The sequence below is a fragment of the Silurus meridionalis genome, chromosome 10 (genome assembly GCF_014805685.1).
Source record: "Silurus meridionalis isolate SWU-2019-XX chromosome 10, ASM1480568v1, whole genome shotgun sequence".
Classification (NCBI taxonomy): domain Eukaryota; kingdom Metazoa; phylum Chordata; class Actinopteri; order Siluriformes; family Siluridae; genus Silurus; species Silurus meridionalis.
The window spans coordinates 7,748,902-7,771,874 of record NC_060893.1 but is presented as its reverse complement, the minus strand read 5'-3'; the positions used below and the strand labels follow the sequence as shown (position 1 = coordinate 7,771,874).

The 22,973-nt window shown below is 39.9% G+C and overlaps 2 protein-coding genes and 1 long non-coding RNA gene across 5 annotated transcripts; 2 read left to right on the top strand and 1 right to left on the bottom strand.

Annotated features, from left to right (window-relative positions):
• Positions 1–774: 774 nt before the first annotated feature.
• yaf2 (YY1 associated factor 2) lies at positions 775–8,443 on the top strand. Of its 2 annotated transcripts, XM_046859008.1 has the most exons (4): positions 775–2,143; positions 2,423–2,548; positions 5,742–5,894; positions 6,264–8,443. In XM_046859008.1, the coding sequence occupies exons 1-4, from the start codon at positions 2,118–2,120 to the stop codon at positions 6,517–6,519; spliced, it is 561 nt and encodes a 186-aa protein (XP_046714964.1). In that variant the 5' UTR covers positions 775–2,117; the 3' UTR covers positions 6,520–8,443. The 2 variants fall into 2 exon arrangements, with proteins under 2 accessions (XP_046714964.1, XP_046714963.1); XM_046859007.1 differs by having other exon boundaries at positions 777–2,548.
• On the bottom strand, positions 6,432–8,701 carry LOC124392231. Its single transcript, XR_006927132.1, has 2 exons — positions 8,566–8,701; positions 6,432–6,522 (listed from the first exon to the last, which is right to left on the bottom strand). It is a non-coding gene; the product is annotated as an uncharacterized LOC124392231 (long non-coding RNA).
• Positions 8,581–18,306, top strand: gxylt1a (glucoside xylosyltransferase 1a). Of its 2 annotated transcripts, XM_046859004.1 has the most exons (8): positions 8,581–8,935; positions 9,542–9,634; positions 9,856–10,051; positions 10,688–10,819; positions 11,075–11,326; positions 12,234–12,357; positions 12,695–12,867; positions 15,687–18,306. In XM_046859004.1, exons 1-8 carry the CDS (start codon positions 8,763–8,765, stop codon positions 15,846–15,848), a joined length of 1,305 nt encoding a protein of 434 aa, XP_046714960.1. In that variant the 5' UTR covers positions 8,581–8,762; the 3' UTR covers positions 15,849–18,306. The 2 variants fall into 2 exon arrangements, with proteins under 2 accessions (XP_046714960.1, XP_046714961.1); XM_046859005.1 differs by lacking the exon at positions 9,542–9,634 and having other exon boundaries at positions 8,583–8,935.
• The last annotated feature ends 4,667 nt before the right edge of the window (positions 18,307–22,973 follow it).

Here is a 22,973-nt window from a genome sequence, read left to right as displayed (position 1 = left end):
ACACCAAATGCTGTAAATAGAAATGAGTTTTGACACGCTTTTCTACTAACCAGGGTTGCAAAGTTTGCTTATTTATATTTCTATAGATTTCTTATCAGCTTGACAGTCTGATCATTCTACTCTCTCCGTTGTCTCCAAAAGGCGTTTTTACCAGTAATGATTGCATGTGTAAACTCTAGAGTCTGTAGTATGTGTAAAAATAAATCTCGGATCAGTAGTTTCTAAAATATTCAATTTTTGACAAGATGAACATGTATCAAATCAAAAAGCAAAACTTTAACTAACATTCAGCAGGATATCTATCTATCTATCTATCTATCAATCTATCTACCTATCTATCTATCTATCTATCTATCTATGTGTGATTTATAAGATTTTTTTATTGATTTGATTAATATTATCTGAATCTCTCAGTCTGATTTTATGTATCACACTGCTGGCACAGGATCGACTGATATAGTAAATAAACCGGAATGCTTCTTCTAGTTCTAGTTCAACGAAAGCATGTTGAGATTGCTAGAATAAATAAATCATTAATACATAACATTGTATATAAATGACTGCCAAAGTTTGTATAATAACAGTTATCTGGTAAAATATGCAGACAATACTGTGCGTTTATCTTTGTTGTCATATGCAGATCAGGAATATGGACCGGTTTTGGACGATTTTATTGTATGGTGTAATCTGATAAAATTGGATTTGAATGTGTCAAAGACGAAAGAGATGATTATCAATTTTAGTAAGTAAACACCTGCACCTCAAAGAGTAATTATTAATAACACTCAGGTCCATGTAGTGGATGAATACAAGTATTTAGGAACAATTATTGATAACAGATTGAAGTTTGAACAAAATACAAATGCAATTAGTTAAAAATCACATCAAAGATTATTTGTGCTGAGGAAGTTAAATTCTTTTAATGTACAGAGACGTATTCTTATGACCTTTTATAACTCTTTTGTGGAAAGTATCTTGTCTTTTTCTTTTATTTGTTGGTTTTCTTTATTGTCTGTAAAGAATAGGAATCGCTTGCAAGGTATGGTAAATCTATGCGCAAAAATTGTAGGTGTTCCTTTGCGAAGTCTCACATTTTATTATGAACAGCAAATGATGAGAATGGCACAGAAAATTATGGGTGACTGTACACACCCTTTAAATGACTATTTTGAGTGGATGCCCCTTGGGCGACATTTAAGATCAACTAAATGTTCCACAAACCGGTACAAATTTACTTTTGTGCCTGAAGCAATACGGTTATGTAACAAATCCAGTCGAATTAGATGAATTATTTTTTATTTTATTTATTTATTTTAATTTTTTAAAGGTATTAACATTTGTATGTGTGTGTTCTGATTGTGTGAAGCACCATGACAGCTTAAATCAATTGCCCCATGGGGATAAATAAAGCTCTAAACTAAACTATTTCCAAAATATTTCAAAGTGAAATAAGTCATTTTATTTTCACAACCCTGTAAGACTGTATGTTTGTTTGTTTTTGGGGGGGGATTATATGAAAGATGAAATATTTACATTTAAAAAAATTTGAATTTATGAAATACAATTTATGGAAAAACATGTATCCTTTTTTTATCACTTTTGTATTATGCATGTATATAACTTTTTCACCAATTGTATATTGTAAACACACACACACACACACACACACACACACACACACACACACACACACACACCTCTGTCCAGTTTGAAATCTAATGGAAAAAACCTGAAGCCTGAATGCAAAATCCATCACAATTCAAGTCAGTATTTCTAAAACAAACATTTATAGATTGTTTTATAAACTCACCACCATCTTAATTCATTCATGATGACCTACATTAAGTATTTTAACTTCAGTTAGTTCATGTAAAAGTTCATGTATGGTTTGTGAGAGCTCCAGATCTCACACATCTCTCCGGACAGAATTTCCCACGTCTCAGTCGCCACACTGTTTCCCCTAACTTGCCGGAGTCTACCTCGTGATTGGCTAGTGGCCGCACCACGTGACCGACTTCCGCCTGGAGTTTTGGCGACAGCTGGAGCGCGGTGGTGCCGCGGGAGTCTCGGGGTCGGGTTTCTGCACACTTTCCGTTCTGCTCCATCCTGTCTAAAATATGGGCGATAAGAAGAGTCCGACAAGGTAACGGGAGCAGCGTGGTGGCAGCACCGTGAAAAAGCCGAGGCGCTGTTGCTTGTGTGTGTAATTCGTGAGGCGTGGGGCGCCTCACACCACAGCCGTACATGGCGGATAGCTTGTTTTGTTTCAGCAACCATTAGCGGCATGAGCAGGCGATGGTGCTCCGCGGGCTGCGCAGCAACAACCCGGACACCGGTTTGACACATGTCTCTAATGTGTGTGAATGTGTGAAAAACCCTATTCCCGTGTGTCTTTTTTTTTATTTTTGTGTTTTGTTTTAAGGCCGAAGAGGCACTGCAAGCCGTCGTCGGACGAAGGCTGCTGGGACTGTAGCGTCTGCACTTTCAGGAACTCCGCCGAGGCGTTCAAGTGCATGATGTGCGACGTTAGAAAGGGCACATCCACACGGTAAGAGCCCGGAACCGACCCGTCCGACCCGCACTCTCAGCCCCCCGTACTTTCTTTCTTCGTATACAGCGATCCTGAGTGCTCAGAAGTCTTCATTGTATTGCTCTAGGTAATGATTTGTAGCTCAAACAGCGGTCTCGAGGGTTCAGCACCACGTCTCCCCATGGTCCTCGTGCGTTTCCTCCGGTTTCCTCCCTAAAAACATTCCGGTAGCTCCACCGGATACTTGGCCCCTGGTCGTGAACGTGTTTCTATCCGCGTTTTCGTGCTCCGTGACAGCCCGCCGTCCCATCCCAAGATCTTTATTCCCCACTTCCTGGCCTGAGATTCCCTGAACGCACTCTGGAACCAGCGCTTCCAACTTCTCCCTTTTTCATGGGAAAGTAGCTCGAGCACGCTCGGCAAGCCCTGCATGACGTCAGAAACGGATTTGCATATTTCCTTCTTCCTCTTGAAGTCATCCGATTGAAGGATCGTGAATGAGATTTTTGTTTTGGATTCTCAGGATATTTAGAATCAAAAGTAATAGCTTTTTATATCATTGATTTCTTATATAATGTATCTTTTCATATATTCGAATATTTCAATGAGTTTATTAGAGGGATTTGGTGACAAGGTGAGGGAGGCGAGATTGATGAGATGGTTTGGACATGTGCAGAGGAGGGACATGAGTTATATTGGTAGGAGAATACTGAGGATGGAGCCACCAGGAAGGAGTAAAAGAGGAAGGCCAAGGAGGAGGTTTATGGATGTGGTGAGGGAAGACATGCAGGTAGTTGGTGTGAAAGAGGCAGATGTAGAGGACAGGGGGGTATGGAGATGGATGATCCGCTGTGGCGACCCCTAATGGGAGCAGCCGAAAGAGGAAGAAGAAGGTACCATAAAGTAAACAAAATTGCTTACTATCGAGGCAAAAAATTGCGAGTAGCAAGGAAATGCAGGAGGAATTTACTTATAAACAATACATTTACTACCTGTAAATGTCACTGAAGTATTTTAAACAAGGAGAAAAGAGGTGTAGGGTCTGACCACCTGGTGAATAGTAATGGGTCATGGGGAACAGCAGTTATGAGTAATTGGTCATTAGGAACAGTGGTTATCAGTGATTGTTTGGGAACCGCAGTGTTCAGTGATTGGTCGGTGGGAAACAGCAGTTATCAGTGGTGATCAGATTTTATGCACATGGAAAAAAATTGGAGATTGGTCATTGGGAAACCGGTGATCAGTTATTAGGGGGTTGAGAACAGCAAAGATCAGTGATTGGTCAGTGGGAAACCGCTGGTCAGTGATTGGTTGTTGGGGAACAGTGGTGATAGGTTTTTGTCCATTGGGGGAAAAAAAACTGTGGTCAATGTGAAATCGGTTATCAGTCATTGGGTGTTGGGTCACAGCAGTGATAGTGATTGGTCACTGGAGAACATTGGTGATCAATGATTGGTCGTTGGAACAGCAGCGATCAGTGGATTGTCATTGGGTAACCGGAAATCACTTTTTGGTCATTGGGAAACAGTGGTGAACAGTGATCGGTCACAAGTGCTCAGTCATTCCCACCTTTTGGAATAAATAAAGTTGTTTGTCTATTTTTACATGTCGGTTATGAATTGGTCTATCTATTAAATCATACATTTTCCATTTTTTTTTTTTTTCCATGTTCTGCTCAGATCTTTCCTGACATTCATTGCCACAATCTGTCTTTAAGGACTTCATGTTTTGGACATGATTAACATTACTGTAGACATGCTATGCTGAACATGGTATGACTTTGCATCAGCATGTAGTTCTAGATATAATGGCACATTCACAAAAATATTCTCTTAACACTCAGATCTCTGACTGGCAGCTTACAACTTTATTTGGATTATTCAGTTACTATGGCTGACTTTATGTATCATGAATAGTGTATTTGCTTACTAGAGTAGTGCTCTGTGTAGGGGTGAAGAAAAAAATCCTTTATTTTATACATAAAATCAAATGCCTGCTACCTGTAAGTTACACTATATGAACTAAAGTTTGTTGATCTTTAAGTCTTTTTTTTTGCAGTTATAATCTTAAAAAACCTCCATTATTAGGGGAAGATGTTCTACTAGATTTTGAAGTTTTGTGCTCATTCATCCACCTACTGATGTGGGGTGAGGAGGCCAGGGGTGCAGTCATTAGGTTCTAATTCATCCCAAAGGTTTTCAATAGGGTTGAGATCTATAGTAGGCCACTCAAGATCTTCCACTCCAACCCATGTAAAGCAGTTCTTCATTGGTGCTGAGTTTGTGTGCTCCTAGTTCAAGTAAAAGGATGTAATGTAATAATGCCTCATCCAAAGGCATCCTATATCCTATAACTGTGTAACTTTGTGGTAACAGTTTGAGGAAGAACTACATATGCCTGGAAAAGTCTGGTGTCTCTGTATATTTGTCCATGTAGTGCATATTTGCTTGGTTTTGAATCCCCTTATAAATGTGTGGCGTGTTTGAATTAATTAGAGTATAGGAGCATTTGCTCTATTAAACATAAGTAGGTATAAAGTAAAGGAAGCCGAAAGGACCCGTGTCTTTGCTATTTGGCGAATGTCTACAAGAAACTGATTTAATTAAAGCAATGTGCATGGTGTGGAAAGAGCTTTTACTGAGCTCTTAATCACATTAGTGCCTCAGAACATCTATGCAGTATGAGTGTGTTTTACTTTCACTAAGTAGCAGTGAGGAGAAAAAAAATCTACCACATAGATTCCCACAGTAAGTGAGATAACTGCTCTCATAACAACAGTCATTGTAGTCCACCGGGCTTTAAAGGGCAGCCTGTAGCCATAAAGCACTTCAAATATTTTGGACCATGAGATCTTGTGCGTTGCCAGCGTCAGCTGTTTCAGATAGCGTGCTATTCTTCAGATATCATAGCATTCAGATCTTCTTTTAGGACAAAAATGCCTCGTGAACTCATTCCGAAGTCTTAAAATAAGTACACTCACACACATTTTAAGAGGTTTTCCCCAAATCATCCAGTTAATGAGACGAAAAAGGAACTTGGTCTTATGTATTGCCAGAAGCAGAGAAGCAGCATAGTGAGATCCCAGCATTTTGAGGCATCAGGATTTGGAATACAACCCCTTGTTTAGTGCTAACCACTAATGACCCCATTAGTCCTGACTTTACACTCTCCATGATGTCATCATCATTATTCATCCAACACCCTCTTCCAGGAAACCTCGTGCCGTTTCACAGCTTGTGGCTCAGCAAGTACCTCCGCAGTTCGCTTCGCCCACACAACCCAAAAAAGAGAAGAAGGAAAAGACGGAGAAGGACAGAAACGACAGGGAGCCAGCAATGAAAAAGAACAGCCACAAAAAGATGAGGTAGGGGATTTCGATTAGGTTCAGACCCCCGTGTTGTTTGGAATATCGCATGACATCAGCTTAAGATTGTTTTGTTCGGAGAATGCTAAAGGAAATGTTTAATCTTGTTTTGTTATGATTGGCACAATGTTCGATCTTGCTTAAGGTTCAATCCAGCAACTGCATTCCATTTACAGCAGCCGGGTTACTGGAATTTCCAGAAGCGCTTTGATTATAATAGATTGTAATGGAAAAATGGCTTCAAGTTTTCCAGCTTATTAAAATGTTGTGCAAGAGTGCACTATTTGATTGGTTTAGAAATGCGAATCGCTTCCTATTTGATTAACTTATAAACACCATTTTAATTCATTTCTTTTTTGCTTTCTACAGGCCGAGGTTAAAAAACGTCGACAGAAGCAGTGCACAGCACTTAGAAGTCACAGTGGGAGACCTGACAGTCATCATCACAGACTTTAAGGAGAAAGCAAAGCCCTTATCCTCCTCCACAAGCTCATCCTCCTCCACAGCCACGTCAGCAGATCTGCGCAGCCAAAGTGGTTCCAGCTCAGATAACACAGAAAGAGCAGTCTCCAGGTCATCATCACCTCGGGGTGAAGGCTCATCAGTCAATGGAGAAGCACACTAGCCTCTGGAAGAAAAAAAAACACCCTTATTTTACTGAAGGTCAAAAGTTTTTCCCTGCACATATCCCTACTCCTTCTTTTTGACTGGACTGAATGGGGCTTGGAGTATCCCCACAGTCACTGCACTAAGATCATAGGAAGATCTCAGCTGAGTAGCAAGGAGTTATAATACTGCCCATCTAAAGCGCAACTGTCAGTGTGATTGAAGAATATCGCTGATGAGACTGTTCCGATCAACGTCACATGCTTTCTAAACTCACAAAACAACTTTCTGGCTCAAAGACAGTTACTGATGTGTGTCTGGAAGTAAAGAGAATGTACTAAGTTGTACTTTCCAAGCTCTATCTTACCTGACTGGCAATTTATTTATATATATATATATATATATATATATATATAAAATATAAGAAACTGGATGAGATTCAGGGTGAGTGGTCTTCGATCCAGGAAAACACATACGAGGACTGAGCTTGAGATCCAATAACAAAACCATTATATTGTGATGTTCAGCATAGTTTGTGTTGTTCATTTTGCAATGAGGAATATTTCGGTCTGAGTTTCATAAAAGTGGAAAGTTTACAGAATATAAATGTGAAGAGTTTTTGATTAGGGATGCATCAGTATGGATACTGGTATTAAGCTTGATGCCATGCTTATTTACTCATACTTGTAAAAAAAAAAAAAAAAAAAAAATGCTCCAATACCAGCTTCTGTTACCACGTGATGCTGTGTGCCGTAAGCCTAGCGCATGTTGCCATAATAACGAACTGACAACTTATTCCTGGATTTATTTCTTGATTCGTGATTCAAGCGGTGCTCTGTGAAAATACTAAAACAGAAACCTGATAAAGCATGTCGTTTAGGCAGTGTGCAAACATAGCCGGTCTGTACACATCAGCAAACGTGGTCATTAAAAACAAACGCAGGGTAGCGTGAATTGTGCGGGCACAGAGAAATCAACAATCCTGACACAAGAGCACTTCGATTTTGCGAGCACCGGCACATGCATGCACACGCACACTTCCTGTCCCCTTTTGCTCGCCAGGATTCACACTTTGCAGGTCAAGGTACAATTCGCAACTCCTGGTTATTCATGACCACTCTTGCTGATGCTAATCTGCATGCTTTGGTTATGTGAACATAAATCTCAAAATTTAAAGCAAAAACACGAACGTTCATGTCGTCTCAGATAATACTAGGTAGATTACTAGGTGCATCGATTTTGCTATCACACCGATGACCAAAAACCCGTACTCATACACGGTCTGGATCCAACGGTATTGATGCATCCCTATGTTATAAGTAATGATTTGTGGTTATAAAAGATCGGATGCAGTATCTGGTATCTAAAAGTTTTCATGTTTCGAGGAAATTCTAGTTACTTTATCAAGTATTAGTTTTATATTTTATCACTTGTTCTATTGCTTTTTTCCTTTGCTCCACTGCACTTGTGTGATCTGTTTTTCGACGATCTAAAAGGATTCAAAAGGAGACCAGGGGCTACTGATCAGCTTGTAAACCTTATGGTGTTATGGGATGTTTTTTTTTTTTTTTATTGTCTTCTGTATGTCCATCACCACCATGTCTTCTAACAGACGGATATTTTAAAGCTGGTGTGCGTCATTGCATTCGTGCGAGATGCCGTGAATGTTACTGAAGAAGGTTGAAATGCCTCTTTAGGATATGATGATATATGCACTGCACTGTGTGCTAACCCCCAGGCCATTGTAGTTCCCCATGATGTTCCCTCATAAGTCACACTTTTGCAATATGAACTCAAAAGCAATTTTTTTTAGATAACTATATTGGTTAGAGTGCTTGATAGGAAAACTGTAGATCTATTTTCCAGGTTTGTGTTTGTAAAGAAGCAGATTGAATGTTTTTTTTTTTTATTATTATTAAATAAAAGCCATGTTTCTCATAAAGGATATGAAATCGTTTATACATTTTGACATGCCAAGGGTTTCTAAAGTTTGCCGTGGTTTTCTCGAGTGAAGTTTATATTGCATTTCCAAATAAATAAATACAAAAAAAGCAAAGTATTTCACCATATGTTGACTGTTGTGTGTAAACGGGACTGAGTGCTGCAGCGTGGCGCTGATCCGCCAGCGTTAGCCGCACTACGAGGAGCGCAGCAGGCCGAGCTCCAGGAGGGAGATCCCGAGTTCCGGACGATGTTCGCTTGTACTCGCGTCGCCAGAGCCTCCAGCCATGGCGTGACCTCAGCAAGTCCACGAAAGAAGAAATGCGGCGACACGTCCGTCTCGTGTCCGTGTGCGTGATCTCGGTGTTCGTGGCCGTGCTCTACGTCTTCGAGCAGCTTGCGTCCTCGCTGGAGACCGAGGCCGCGTGGCGTGAGCCGCTCCGCCAGCCGGGGGTGCGCTCCCGAGGCCTCAGCCAGCCTCAGTCCGAGCACAGGTAGCGCTAGCAAGCTAGTAACTAGCAAGGACAAAGCACACATATTTTATTTATATATATATATATATAAAGCTGGTTCAAAGTAAACATCCCCCAAAACCTGTCTAGCAAGGGTTAGCTAGTTAGCCTTGTTTTTTAGAATGCTAAGACTAGTTGCTAGTTCCTTGGTTGATTAGCATTCTTGCTAACTATGACTACTTCAATATCTCGCAAAGCAAATCTAATTATGCACGAAACACCCGAAGTTTGTTGTGTTATAACACATTTGTAGCGTATTTGCTATATATAAAATGCTTGCTAGCTCTGTCTCTATACTTCCACACTTTAAAGCCTAGTGAGTGTGTGGGCTGTCAGCTAAACCTAGCCCAGATCTTTCAGCAATAAAGCTCTGGCCATTCATGGTAGCAAAGTAGATCTATTAAAGAAAGGAGAATTTAATTGCTATCCAGGAAGAAAAGAAGAGAAATTTGTGTGGAGTACATGCATGTCATTCATCCCACTTGGAGATTAGATGTTGAAGCAGATGTGTTAGTTGAGGTTGAGCACTAAACTGTGAAGTGCTCTACATCACGCCTGATGTCGAGCCTATGTTTCTCATTCCGTCAGGTGTAAGTCAGTGTCTGTCACACACTGGAATCCCTATTGGAGACTGCCCCGTGATGTTTGTGGAAAGAACTGCTTTATGGAGTCGGCTCGTAGGTATGATGGGTTGACTTGAACATTGGTTGTGAGTTTAGACCAACGTTAGATTGCTATTTGTCAAGGCATTCTCTAAATCTTGCTTCTATCCTGTCCTTCCTCATTAGTGCTACCTCAGAGGAATGACCACTTGGCCCTTGATCATCTTTTCAACCTGTCTCGCCGTCTCTGATTAGATAACCACCAGCTCATCTGGTCGTCGCCGTTGTGCTCTTTTGCAGATATCCTGTGGATAGGACGTCGTCCCAGGTGTCGAAGGTGGACCGAGCCGAGCCGGTCAGATTGGCAGTGGTGGCTTGTGGCCCGAGGTTGGAGGAGACTCTTACTATGCTGAAGTCTGCCGTTCTCTTTAGTCAGAGAACTCTCCACTTTCACATCTTTGCTGAAGATGAGCTCCATTCTAGTTTCAGAGATGTTGTGAGTTCAGTGCTTACATTACTTTCAGGGTGTTTTTGTTGTTTGTTTTCAAGCAAAAGTATGCACGCCTTTGTTTGCTCGGTTACTGTTTAGTTTTACATTGCGATACTACAAAACATAATTATGTAGTTTAAAAGGTTCAAAAGCAAATGATCTTCAGGAACAGTCGTTTTGATGTTGAAATGTTTTTCATATAATGTAATAACTAAATATTGCATTGTAATCATTTTTGTTACTATTGGTTCGAAATGAACATCCATCATGATATAACATTTTAATCAGGGTCATGGCATGTGTGGCCATTCAGGCAAATTCCTTCATTCAGCATAGTGCTAATTTATATTCTCTTTTTCACGTGTTCGCAAATATTTTTTTTTATATAAAACGAAAAAGTATGATTGAGGTCAGAAGTGCTAAAATATCCCTAGTTAGCCTTCAAACACAATTTTTATTAAAATTTCTCTTGAAAACTTAATGAGTGTCGCTGGAGTCTTCCTCCATCTTTTGCTATCATTGAAGCATAAGACTGAAAGAGCTGGAAATTAATTGGCAAAAGAGAGAAGAAGGAAAAAAAAAATCTCATTTGGTTGTGCAAGGAGGTGTTAATGATTAAGCTTTGTGTCTGTTCTCTGCCAGTTGGAGTCGTGGCCAGGAAGGGTCCGTTCTAAATTTAACTACACTACCTACCACATCACCTTCCCCAGTGATAATGCCAAGGAATGGAAGAGACTGTTTAAACCTTGTGCTTCCCAGAGGCTTTTCCTTCCTGTGAGTGTTTCATCTCTCAATCCTGGTAATCTGATTGTGGACCTGCACATCATCCTATCAGTCCAATGAGTCTGCTTGAGGACAACAAGATTGGAGATTATGCAAACATAGACAAATCAGGCTGAAATGAGGGACATGTCTGCTAAATTAAGTAGAGGGATTAAGCAGCTCATTTGAATTGCTTGTATTTCTAAACAAATATTTGTAACGACTCATCCTGTGTTTAGCAGTTGACTATCTTGTTGTTTCTCTTAGCTGATCTTAACTGAGGTGGATTCGCTACTCTACGTGGACACAGACATCTTGTTCCTGCAGCCCGTTGAGGAGATCTGGAACTTTCTCTCCCAGTTTAATAGCAGTCACATGGCTGCCATGGCACCTGAGCACGAGGAGCCGAGAATCGCCTGGTATAGCCGTTTTGCACGGCACCCCTTTTATGGCAAAACTGGTGTCAACTCTGGAGTTATGCTAATGAATATGACGCGCATCAGAGCCAAACACTTCAAGGTATATAAGTGTGTGAGTTTATTGGGTCATTTGTATATACACTGACCATGCATATGATTATAATGATTTAACAATATGACACTGATTACCTTTTCATCATGGCACCTGTTAGTGGGTGGGATATTACTAGGCAGCAAGTGAACATTTTATCCTCAAAGTTGATGTGTTAGAAGCAGGAAAAATGGGCATACGTAAGGGTTTGAGCGAGTTTGACCAAATTGGCCAAATTGTGATGGCATCTCCAAAACTGCAGCTCTTGTGGGTGTCTGCAGTGGTCAGTATCTATCAAAAATTGTCCAAGGAAGGAACAGTGGTGAACTGGGCAACTGGTCATGGGTGGCCGAGGCTCATTGATGCATGTGGGGAGCGAAGTCTGGTCCAGTGTGGTCCGATCCAACAGACGAGCGCCTGTAGCTCAAATTAATGTAGCTCAGTTAATGCTTTTAATGCTCGATGGGTCAGGGCTGGTTTGGCAGCAAAAGGGGGATTAACACAATTTTATGCAGGTGGTCATAATGTTATGCCTGATCAGTGTATTAAAAAAGCATGCTGCATGTTATAAGAAATATTTGAGGTGAGAACAGGGGTTCAACCAGCAGAGGTCACTGCTACTCTGCGAGTTAAATTCTCAGATTTCCTCATTGCTGAAAGTGTTTCATCATGCTCTCTCTTTTTTTTTTTTTAAATAGGAAGAAGCCATATTAATTTAAAAGGCATATCAGTGTCAATTCAGCCAGACACGAAAAAATGAAAACGCTACTTTGTTTGATTGTGATGATCACTGCTTATCAAATGACCAAATGTTAATCACACATTTTGGAAGCCAGATTTAGAGATATCACTGTTTACTATGACATTATTTCTGAAAAAAAAAGGATTGATGGAGTTTTCTGCATTGTTTGAACAGAACGATATGACGACAGTTCATCTGACCTGGAAGGAGTTGCTTATGCCACTACTACAGAAATACAAGCTTAACATTACATGGGGGGATCAAGACCTCCTCAACATCATCTTCCACTACAATCCAGGTACTGTATCACATGCCATTTGATGTGTAGCCCTGGAGGACGCTTAAAGCTTGAACCCAACAAGTCACTGGTATTTAAATTGAATTACGTACTTTACAGAAGTAGTTTGTCTCCGAGGCCGTGTTAATTTGGACAAAGTATAATGTTAATTATGTGTCTCCAGTAGTTTCAGACTCCCTCCCCGAAAGTGATTATTGATTTCCAAATTATTGTAAGCAGATGTACGCGCCAGATGGCAAAAACATGAATGCAACTTTTCTTCAGGCGATGCTTGAGTCACTTCAGGACTGATGTATAAACAAACACGTGTATTGACTGCTGATTAAATGCCCCACAGAAAGCCTGTTTGTATTCCCGTGCCATTGGAATTACCGCCCGGACCACTGCATATACGGCAGCAACTGCGCTGCTGCTGAGCAACACGGGGTTCACATTCTCCACGGCAATCGAGGCGTTTACCACGATGACAAGCAGCCTGCATTCCGAGCTATTTATGAAGCCATTCAGAAGGTAAGCTCTTGCTTAAAAAAAAAAAAAAACTGGTCAAACAATACGTCATCATGAGAAAATAGAAATAGTGGTGTTGAATAACACAAGGGACAAGTATCATGCTTTTTTAATACTCATCATACCACTTTCATCAAAGCAGGACAAAATCTAATTAAAAGTGGTTAATTTGTAAAAGGCCATATTGATGTTCCTTCAGGCAAAATCTCTTCTGGCTTGTGCTCATGTTCTTCGTAATGGAAGCACAGTATGGGCTGCAAAACGGAATTGCTCTTGCAAATATTTTTCAGATCGAACACCTGTGCTTGTCGCCCTATAGGCTTTTGTTGGTCTGCCACATCAACTCTCACTCGGCATTATCATTTCTCCCTGTTTCCACCCAAACCCTTTCAACTCGGACTTTAAAGCACTCAGGGTTTACAAATGTATTGAACATTTATTTTACTGTCAGACATAAAGCGTCTTTTTCAGGTCATTCGCCCCCTACAGATTGGTCTTGTCAGTATTTGGTTTCGATATGTGATGTGGTGATTTCTCTAAACATTAACATCTGTGTGGTTATATCTCCAGGTTAAGCGGATTTGTTTTGGAATGAGTGGGAGAATTTGCTCTGTAGCTGAGGGCTAGAAATCAATAGCTCTCTTAACTTAGACTGCCAGCTCGCCAGCGCCATCGTGTTCTGGACTTAATCTCTGTCGGCCTCATCGGGGCCAACGATCGCTCCTAATGCGCTAATCTTTAAAACCAACACTCCCTTCTTCCTCTCTCCACTCCTTCTCATCCTCAGAACCTCCCACTCTCATTTGTCAGGGTTTGAGGTTTGGAAGTCACTTTTTTTTTCCTTCTCTTGTAGCAAGTGGTCAATTCCTTGTTCATTTTATTAGCAGAGGGAGAAAGAGTGTGTGTCTGTGTCTCTGGTCATTATTGCCAGGCAAGACCCCTTTGCCCTTGACAGAGGAGGAAGCATTTTGGACCATTAGCTAAATGAGGTCTGTCATTAGGTGAAGCCCATGATTCAGCTAAATGCTCTGTGTATGGAAGGAAGGCCAAGCCCACATTCACTGTTTGGCCATGCAGAGCATTTGCAAAAAATGAAAGAATGACTATAGCAATCAGGTTTGGAGTCGCTTTAAAGTAGCTACAATATTATATCATCTTGTCTATCACAGGTGTCTTGGTTTAAAAGTGTCCCTTTGCACCAATTCTGTACTTATATTGTTCTTCCTCATCACTGAGTGCACCAGGGTGTCAGGCCTCAGTATCTCATGACAGCATATACTCCCTATAGACACACTAACAGAGACAGGAGTTCAGTTGGCAGTGAAAGACCCCAACCATTACCGTGCCAAGTCTAACAGAAGCACTATAAAATCTTTAGTACCGTTGTTGCGTTTGGGACTAGTAGAAAGCAAGGCAGCATCCAGCACCTCCACCCTTCCCATGAAAATCAATAGGAGACCATAAACTCGGCTTCATCAAGGCATGATGTGCGTTCTATCATTGATAATAAAAAATTGCACTCTTTAGTGATCTCATACCAAGCAGAAGCCCAAAGCAAATGAGGCCCCATAAAAAAGGTCATTTTATTTTATTTACTCTGTAGGTTATAAAAGCACATTTTCCTATTCCGGGAGATAAGAAGATTAAAGCAGGACTTATAGAGAAAATATAGATCAATTCAATGCAGGACGAGAAAAGCGATGTTACCCAATGATATATAGCTTGATAAACATTTGTTATTAGTGTATATCTTGGCAGTACATCACTTCGTTTCTCAAACTTTTTATAGCCAGGGAACCTGCAAAGTAAATTCCACGAATCCTTACTGTAGAGATAGATTTCATTTTATTTGTACTTATTAATACTGTATTATTTATAGATTGTATGTTCTCGAGCTTTCTATAAAACTCATTCAGTTCAAGTGACCAGTCCAGTAATAGCTTATAAGAGCTAATGATACATGTGATAGATTTGATCTAGTGCTGTGATCAAATTCATCCCTCTGGCCATTTCTTATAGACCCTTTGGGGGTCCCCGGGTCTATTTTGAGAACAACTGGTTTAGAGAATGCAGAAGACCCAGGACATATGCACACATGAGCTTTTTAATAAGGTTTTATTTCTACTTCCCTTTGCTGTTTGTGTCTGCTTATGGCTGGACATGCACAGCTCCGTGCTCAGAGAGAGAAAGAGCAAACAAATATATATGACGACAGAGCTAAGGTCATCGTTTCTCATCTTTTGTTTTTCCCCCTCAATCACCTCTCTCGCAAAGCAGACTCGCACCAAGCCACTCTTCATCTTCTATAGTAAAACTACCAGCACCTGGATAATACTTACTCACTCTAATATCCACATACATCATATAGGCAAAAGTATGTGGACGCCTGAATTTTTATGATTCACCGGAGCTGGCTTTGTGCACAGCAACATTGTCATGCCGGACCAGGTTTGGGTCTGTTATGGAAATAGAAATTTGAATGAAATGGAAATTTTAATGCCACATCTAAAGACACCAAACACAATTGTGTACCTCCAAGCTTGTGGTAACAGTTTGGGGAAGAGCCACATAAGGCTGGAAAAGTCAGGTATCCCGTAACATTTGTCCGTATGGTGCAGCTTTCCTGTTGGTTTTACTGTATTGATTGAATAATTCATTGTAGGTATGTGAAAGTGTTTTTTATGGTGTATGGGAGTAAATGCTAGGTTCATGGTGTAAGGTTGAAGCTGAAAACAAGTTTTGCACTGTACGTTTTAGTCATAGTGCTGATTCTTTTTCTGCTGTTGATGTCTGACATGTTTTTGTCTTTCTTCTCTGTTCAGTATCCTTTTGGAGAAGATGCAATCAATTTTCTGCTTAAGCCGTTAGAGGAAAAACTGAAGAATACCCTGCATACATACTGCGGAAGGTCCAGTCACCTTTTCACAAAGAAATTACAGGAGAGCATCAGAAAGCTGCAGAACGACAATCACAACGCGAGATGATCTCACCCAGCTCAACCAATGTGGGTTAGTCACGTCTAGAGTGCTGAGGAGAAGCGACCAGCGGTTCACACCAGGTCATCCTGATAATCTCGTAGGAATGGCTGGGAGGTTGAGATGAGGCACTAAAATCACTTTTACATGTAATCAAGACGAGCCAAATGCATTGAACATTTTTGTTTTAGGAACAGCTCCTCACTACAGTTCTGTTTCCTGTTTTTTAATCATCAGCTAATGATGAAGCTGAATAAGCGTGTTGGTACTGCAGGCTGTGAATATTTTTATGAGTAATATTATACGGAAAAATGGAAAGCAGAGTAAAATATTCTACGTTTAATCATTAAGCCTTATTTCCAGGGGTAGTAAAATCAAGTTTGTCTGATTTGAGTTCAGTTTTATTATTAAAAATTAATGTCACTAACGTTGTAAGATCACTGGTTTTTATGGTTGAAAAGTGAGCTTTACTAAAGATCTGTATAAATGAGCATTGGTGTTTAATCAAAGGATCTCAGATGACATACTTATGCCCATTGAGCCTACTAACTTACAGATATGAGATTATAACTTTATAATGCATCGCTGACCGTCACTGGTCAATTAGGAACCTAGTGTTCATCAGTATTCATCTTTCGTCAAGTTTTCAGGTGATTAATATTTACAGGTTTTCAGTGTTTTTTTTTCCAGTGATACATTGTTATGAATTTATGTTTTAACAAATTCGAGGGCTTGGCCAAGTCTTGTTTATAGTTGCCTCAGTGTTTTACGTGAATTCACACTACAGTTATTTTAATACATATTAAGATGCTCTTCCGAGATCAATTATTATGAGTCCTTGTTGTTGTAATTTTAATTCTCTTTTGAAGTGCATTTGAAAGCAAAGGCTGTAAGGAACTCAAACCCCAAATTTGCCAAATAGATGCAGTCAGCATTCTTCAAAAGCTGGAAAGATCATTGGCCTGATGGTGGTGCTATAATGTAGCATCCTTGTGACAGAGAAGTCCCTAAAAATTGCTTAGATTACCTTGTAGGCTAATTTTTAAAAGTAATATGTTTCCGAACATAGGCAGTTCACTGTCGTTTTAAAAACAATTGATGTGTTCTTGATGATCTTTAGAAATGACAAAAAGGAACGAGTTTTTCAAAATACTAATGCGCACACATTTTTTTTTGAATTTCCACAGAGCATACAATACAAATAGATAAAGAAAATCGGTTCTGCTTAAGCAATACAGCAGACTGAGCTTCTTGATCAGAGTGGGTTCCTTAGATCAGGTGTTCTTCAGAATACTTTTTCAACTGTGATGAGCAAATTTTTATGGTTTAACAGTGTTTCATCATATACACAATATGGACAAACGTTTGTGGACACCTGACCATAAAATTTGGATATGCTTCTTGAACATTACAATCCACATTTTGTTCCCATTCGCTATTAATATAATCTCCACTTTTCTGGGAAGATGTTCCACAAGATTTTGGAGAGCGCTTATGGAGATTTGTGCTCATTCAGCCACAAGGGTGTTGCTACGATCAGGTACTGATGTAGGGTGAGGAGACCTGGAGTGCATCAGTGTTCCAACTCATCCCAAAGGTGTTCAATAGGGTTGAGGTCAGAGCTCTACAGCAGGACACCCAAGATCTTCTATCTCCAAGGAGCAGGTTTTGTGCACAGGAGCACGTCATGCTCGAACAGTTTTGGGTCTCCCAGTTTAAGTGAAGGGAAGATTCAGGACACTGCATCCAAAGATAAGAAGATACCATATACAATTTGTGCTTCCAACTGGTAACAGTTCAGGGAAGAACCACATATGACTGGGAAGGTCAGTTGTCCCAATATGTATGTTCATATAGTGTATCTGTGTTTTGTTTTTTTGGTTTGCACTTTGCTGAATGTTTAATCTAACAGAGAATTTAGTACCATGCAACTGTTTTTAACTTTATACTGTTCTCTTCGACTTTTTTAACGTGGTGGTGTTTACAAATATTAATGTATAGTAACAATAAAAGGGAACAAAACTAGGCAGCCAACCAACTTTATATTATGCTAAGTTTCTGAAATGTGTTCCAGGCTCTTCATAAGAAATAGAGATATTTTGAAACTCAAAAACAAGTTGAAACTATTTTGAAACAAGACAAATTGTAATTAAAACCATTTGCTTTGTATTCCCACTTCTACAGTAAATATTGAATGATAAACCTGAGTGCATACTGATCATACAGCAGATACTGATATAGCAGAAATATTCAACATGCCTGCTGAAGAATTTTGTCATTTTGATGTGCAACATCTCAATAAAATTAAACAGATTTTTTTTCAAAATGTACAAAATATTTTATATTGTTTGATTTGCAGTCATTTAATGTGATCATTGAATGTTCATGTTAATAGTGGTACGTTCGCTAAATGTAAATGTTTGAATAATGCTGTATATTTTTGTAATAAATGTTGCACTTTTCATTATTTTTCAGTTTTCTGGGTTTTATAGTCATTCATGTGTGGAGGAAAATCTTTTCCTGTGCTTTAAATCAACACCAAAGGTTCATTGTAAACGGCAAAATTTTAAATATTATTCACGTTCTTCTTAAACATGAAAAATGAACAGCAAATGTAGATCCAAGTCCATGCTATTTTGTATCTCCAGTGTGTCAAACCTCCATCCAGGAAGGGATTAAATCCCTGCTCCTGCTTTGTGAGTGAAAATATCTCCCTCCCAAAGCCTTATTAATTCAGCACAGCTTTTGGTTTCATGGGAGGTCTCAATTCCAATAAGCTTCACTGTAATTATCAGCTTTCCACCTCCTCTTTCGAACCCAGTGGGCTGCTAAGGGTGAGCATAAATGCTAAATGCCCCCAGGTTTACTGGTCAGCCATGGAGTCCATGCCAAAGGGGTTTGGGGGTTGTTTTTTCATTGCTTTCCTGAAGTAATTATACAAATACAGGGGAGGGAATCATCAGAATACCTCTAAGTCAAAGCACTTAGTGAGATTATTTCCTTAGAATATCCTCTTCTGGTGAAAAATAATGATGTGTTAGGTGATGTATTGGAGCTCTCTGGTCTAAGGGCTCATTCTGTTTCATTGTATGTGACACCACCTATAGGATAGTCCTCTTAACGCTCGTCTATAACGCCATCCTCGACGGCCCTTTAAGGCACAGCCTAGAATAAATCAATGGACGAGAAATGAGCCAGTTCATTGAAAATCCAGCCGTTTAAAATGAGTTGCTTTACGAAGACAAATGTCTGATTAAGGATGTTTTTGTAATTGTGATTTCTCCACCCTGTAAGGCGGAGCAACTTTAAATTGTTCCAGAACTGGCAAACTGAACACACGGTGCATGTCAAATCAAAAGTCAATTAAAGCAAGGCATTTAAACTGGTAGCCTGTGCTCATATAACCTCGAAGTTCACATCATTGATGCTGTTTGAAAATGAATTATTAAACCTAGCATGGTGTTTCGCAGAGTTGTAAAATTGTAGCAGGCAAAATCAGGCTGATTTATATGGTATAAGGTACACGTGACCAATGTTCCTGTCCCCTTCTTCTTTTTGGAGCTGCCTGATCTTCAATTGGAGAACACTGTTCAGTTCCACATCAACAGCCTAAAGATCCATAAAATGAATAAGCAACTCAAGAAATTTAAGGATGGATTTGGAATGTAATTAATATAAATTCTCCAACAATGGACCAAGAACAGGGTCTGCTTTCAATCGTCGCAAACCTAAACAATGATGGAACGGAAAATAATGGACATATAGTGCCAACCCGATCAGGATGGGTTCCCTTTTGAGTCTGGCTCCTCTTAAGGTTTCTTCCTCATGCCATCTTTTTCCTTCACACATTCGCCAATGGTTTGCTCATCAGAGACAAACTTACAATTATAAAGAACAAACGTATACATTGTCTGAAAGCAGCTTTCCAAAGAAAAGCGGTTATAAAACAATGTCCATTGTTAAAAGCACTAAACAAAGAAATAAATTGAATATGGTGGTTGGAGAAAAAAAAGCTAGTTCTGATGAGAAGGCAGGAACCACATTAAGGCACTTAATATTGAGCACTTCTCCTTTACAGAGATAATCCATCCACCTCACAGGTGTGGCAGATCAAGATGCTGATTAGACAGCATGATTATTGCACAGGTGTGCTTTAGGCTGGCCACAATAAAAGGCCACTCTAAAATGTACAGTTTAATCACACAGCACAATGCCACAGATGTCACAAGTTTTGTGGGAGCATGCAATTGGCATGCTGACTGCAGGAATGTCCACCAGAGCTGTTGCCTGTGAATTGAATGTTCATTTCTCTACCATTAAGCCGTCTCCAAAGGCGTTTCAGAGAATTTGACAGTACATTAAACCGGCCTCACAACTGCAGCCCAGGACCTCCACATCTAGCATCTTCACCTCCAAGATTGTCTGAGACCAGCCACCCGGACAACTGCTGCAACAATCGGTTTGCATAACCAAAGATTTTCTGCTCAAACTGTCAGAAAGGGGCTCAGGGAAGCTCATCTGCATGCTCGTCCTCCTCATCGGGGTCTCGACCTGACTGCATCGTAACCGAAATAGGAAAAAGTCTTTAAATTCAGCTCATGAAAAATGGGGGCAAAAACAAAAGTGCTGCATTTATAATTTTGTTCAGTATAGAATCAGGTTTTTGGAAAATGTTTAACAAAAAAAAAAAAATATCTCCAAGAATCTATAACTATTTATACTATTCAAATCTAAGTAATTTTGTTTCCTTAACTTAAAAGTAGTAAACAAAGAGTGGGATATAAATAAAATATTATTCCTAAGACCAGATTTTCCCAACTACCAGGTAAGTATCCAGTACTGAGCCTTAGAATAATTGCTTTCGGTTTGCAAGAACATTCTGCGGAAAATGTCTATAGTTATGTCACTGTATTATTATTATTAATTGTGCATTTGGCCTATCAAAAGCCTCTATCCAAATGTACAGGAAATTTCAGGAAACCATTTCCACACTTGCAACAGGTTCTGCTTATTAGTAACGAGTGTTAAACAGACCTCCCTCAAATGGTTCTTTAGTTGACTTGGTAAAAAAAAGACCAGGCAAAGGTGATAACCGAGAGCAACTGACTAGAAAAAAGGAATAAAGCAGCCTGTAACTGAAAATTTGAGAACTTGTATGTAAAATATGGTTTAATTTCTACAAAGTTTCAAACTCCATGTGTCTAAATATGTCGAAATACTTTACCTAACGAGTCAATGAAGCCCTCAAAATTGCTTCGGTTTCTTAAAACTAAGCAGCAATGAGAAACAAACCAGTGGATATACACTGATCAGGCATAAAATGATGACCACCTGCCTAATATTGTGTTGGTCCCCCTTTTGCTGCGAAACAGTTCTGACCCATCGAGCATGAACAGCATTAACTTCTTCAGCAATTTGAGCTACAGGAGCTTGTCTGTTGGATCAGACCACATCAATGAGCCTTGGGCACACATGACCCTGTCGCCCGGTTCACCACTGTGCCTTCCTTGGACCATTTTTGATAGATACTGACCACTTTCAAGCGGGAACATCCCACAAAAGATGCAATTTTGGAGATGCTCTGACCCAGTCGTCTAGCCATCACAATTTGGCACTTGTTAAACTCGCTCAAATCCTTACGCTTGCCCATTTTTCCTGCTTCTAACACATCAACTAGACACACACCACCGGCTATTCTTTAGGAATTTTTTCAATGAAAAACTATCGTAGTTTACAAAAGGTCTAAGTCTCCTGTCATAGACTAAAGCATTTGTTCAGTGTGTCATCTGAGATATTTTACTGCTAATATAATCTAACGAAGATTGTCAGACTTGTGCAGTGGCAACATTTTAAGGAAAGAACACATGGGTATGCTGGTCAACATTCAGCCATGAAATTGAGACTCTTTTTTACTTGTGAAAAAAATGTATGGTTCAATGTAAAATGGTGTTCTCTCTGCCCTATAATGCACTAGAGTAGAGTCAAAACTAAATCAGCACAATGTCATTACCGTACATAGTGAGCATTTATTGCAAATAGGAAGTGATTTGGGCATGAGCCTTGGAGATGGAGATGATCAATTATTATGCAGGATTCATCTGAGATGTAAAAGTAAGTCAATAGTTATGTAAGAGATGAAACACAATAGGGAACATCGTTTGAGCAAAAGAATCAATGATTACTACTGTTACATACCTAAAGTGTTATATTTTTTCCAATAACCACATATAATATGTTTTATTCCTATTATACCATTTTTAGATTATCAACAGACATCACATTATGTAATGTAACCATTTGTATTACTTTGTGTTATTTTTATTACATTTAATCTTCTTCTTTTAGCTTCTCCCATTAGGGGATGCCACAGTGAATCATCCGTCTCCATACCCCCCCGTCCTCTACATCAAACCAACTACCTGCATGTCTCTTACCTTACCACATCCATAAACATCCTCCTTGGCCTTCCTTATTTCCTCCTTCCTGGTGGCTCCATCCTCAGCATTCACCTACACATATACCCCATGTACCGCCTTTGCACATGTCCAAACCATCTCAATCTCGCCTCGCTCACCTTGTCTCCAAAATGCCCTACATGTGCTGTTCCTTTAATAAACTTGTTTCTAAACTCAAGTTTAGAAGTTTCATCCTCAAGTTTCATCCTCATCACTCCCAGCGTAAACCTTAACATCTTCAGCTCTGCTACCTCCAGATCCGCCTCCTGTCTTTTTCTCAATGCCACTGTCTCTAAACCATTCATCATCGCAGGTCTCACCACAGTCCTATAAACTTTCACTCTTGCAGATACTTTTCTATCACAAATCACTCCTGCCACTCTTCTCCACCCACTTCACCCTTCCTGCACTCTTTTCTTCACTTCTCTAACACACTCTCCATTACTTTCACTGTTGACCCCTGAAACTCTACCTGAGCTCCTCCACCTTCTCCACCTCTTCCTTGCAACCGCACCCCTCCACTGCCCTCCCTCTCATTCACACTTATGTACTCTTTCTTACTCTTTTCATTCCCCTTCTCTTCAGCTCACAGATGGTCACCTCTTCTCTCAGCCTGGCTTCCACTACTCTTTCCCATAACTTCATGGTGTGACTGATCAACTTTATTCCCCTGTAGTTA

Excerpts from the sequence above, each read along its gene's own strand:
- gxylt1a (XM_046859004.1), top strand. The coding sequence starts at position 8,763 with ATGCGGCGACACGTCCGTCTCGTGTCCGTGTGCGTGATCTCGGTGTTC. Across the intron at positions 11,327-12,233 it reads TCAGAGCCAAACACTTCAAG|AACGATATGACGACAGTTCA; the intron begins GTATATAAGTGT and ends TTGTTTGAACAG. Across the intron at positions 12,358-12,694 it reads CATCTTCCACTACAATCCAG|AAAGCCTGTTTGTATTCCCG; the intron begins GTACTGTATCAC and ends AATGCCCCACAG.
- yaf2 (XM_046859007.1), top strand. The coding sequence starts at position 2,364 with ATGTGTGAAAAACCCTATTCCCGTGTGTCTTTTTTTTTATTTTTGTGT. Across the intron at positions 2,549-5,741 it reads AGAAAGGGCACATCCACACG|GAAACCTCGTGCCGTTTCAC; the intron begins GTAAGAGCCCGG and ends ACCCTCTTCCAG. Across the intron at positions 5,895-6,263 it reads AACAGCCACAAAAAGATGAG|GCCGAGGTTAAAAAACGTCG; the intron begins GTAGGGGATTTC and ends TGCTTTCTACAG.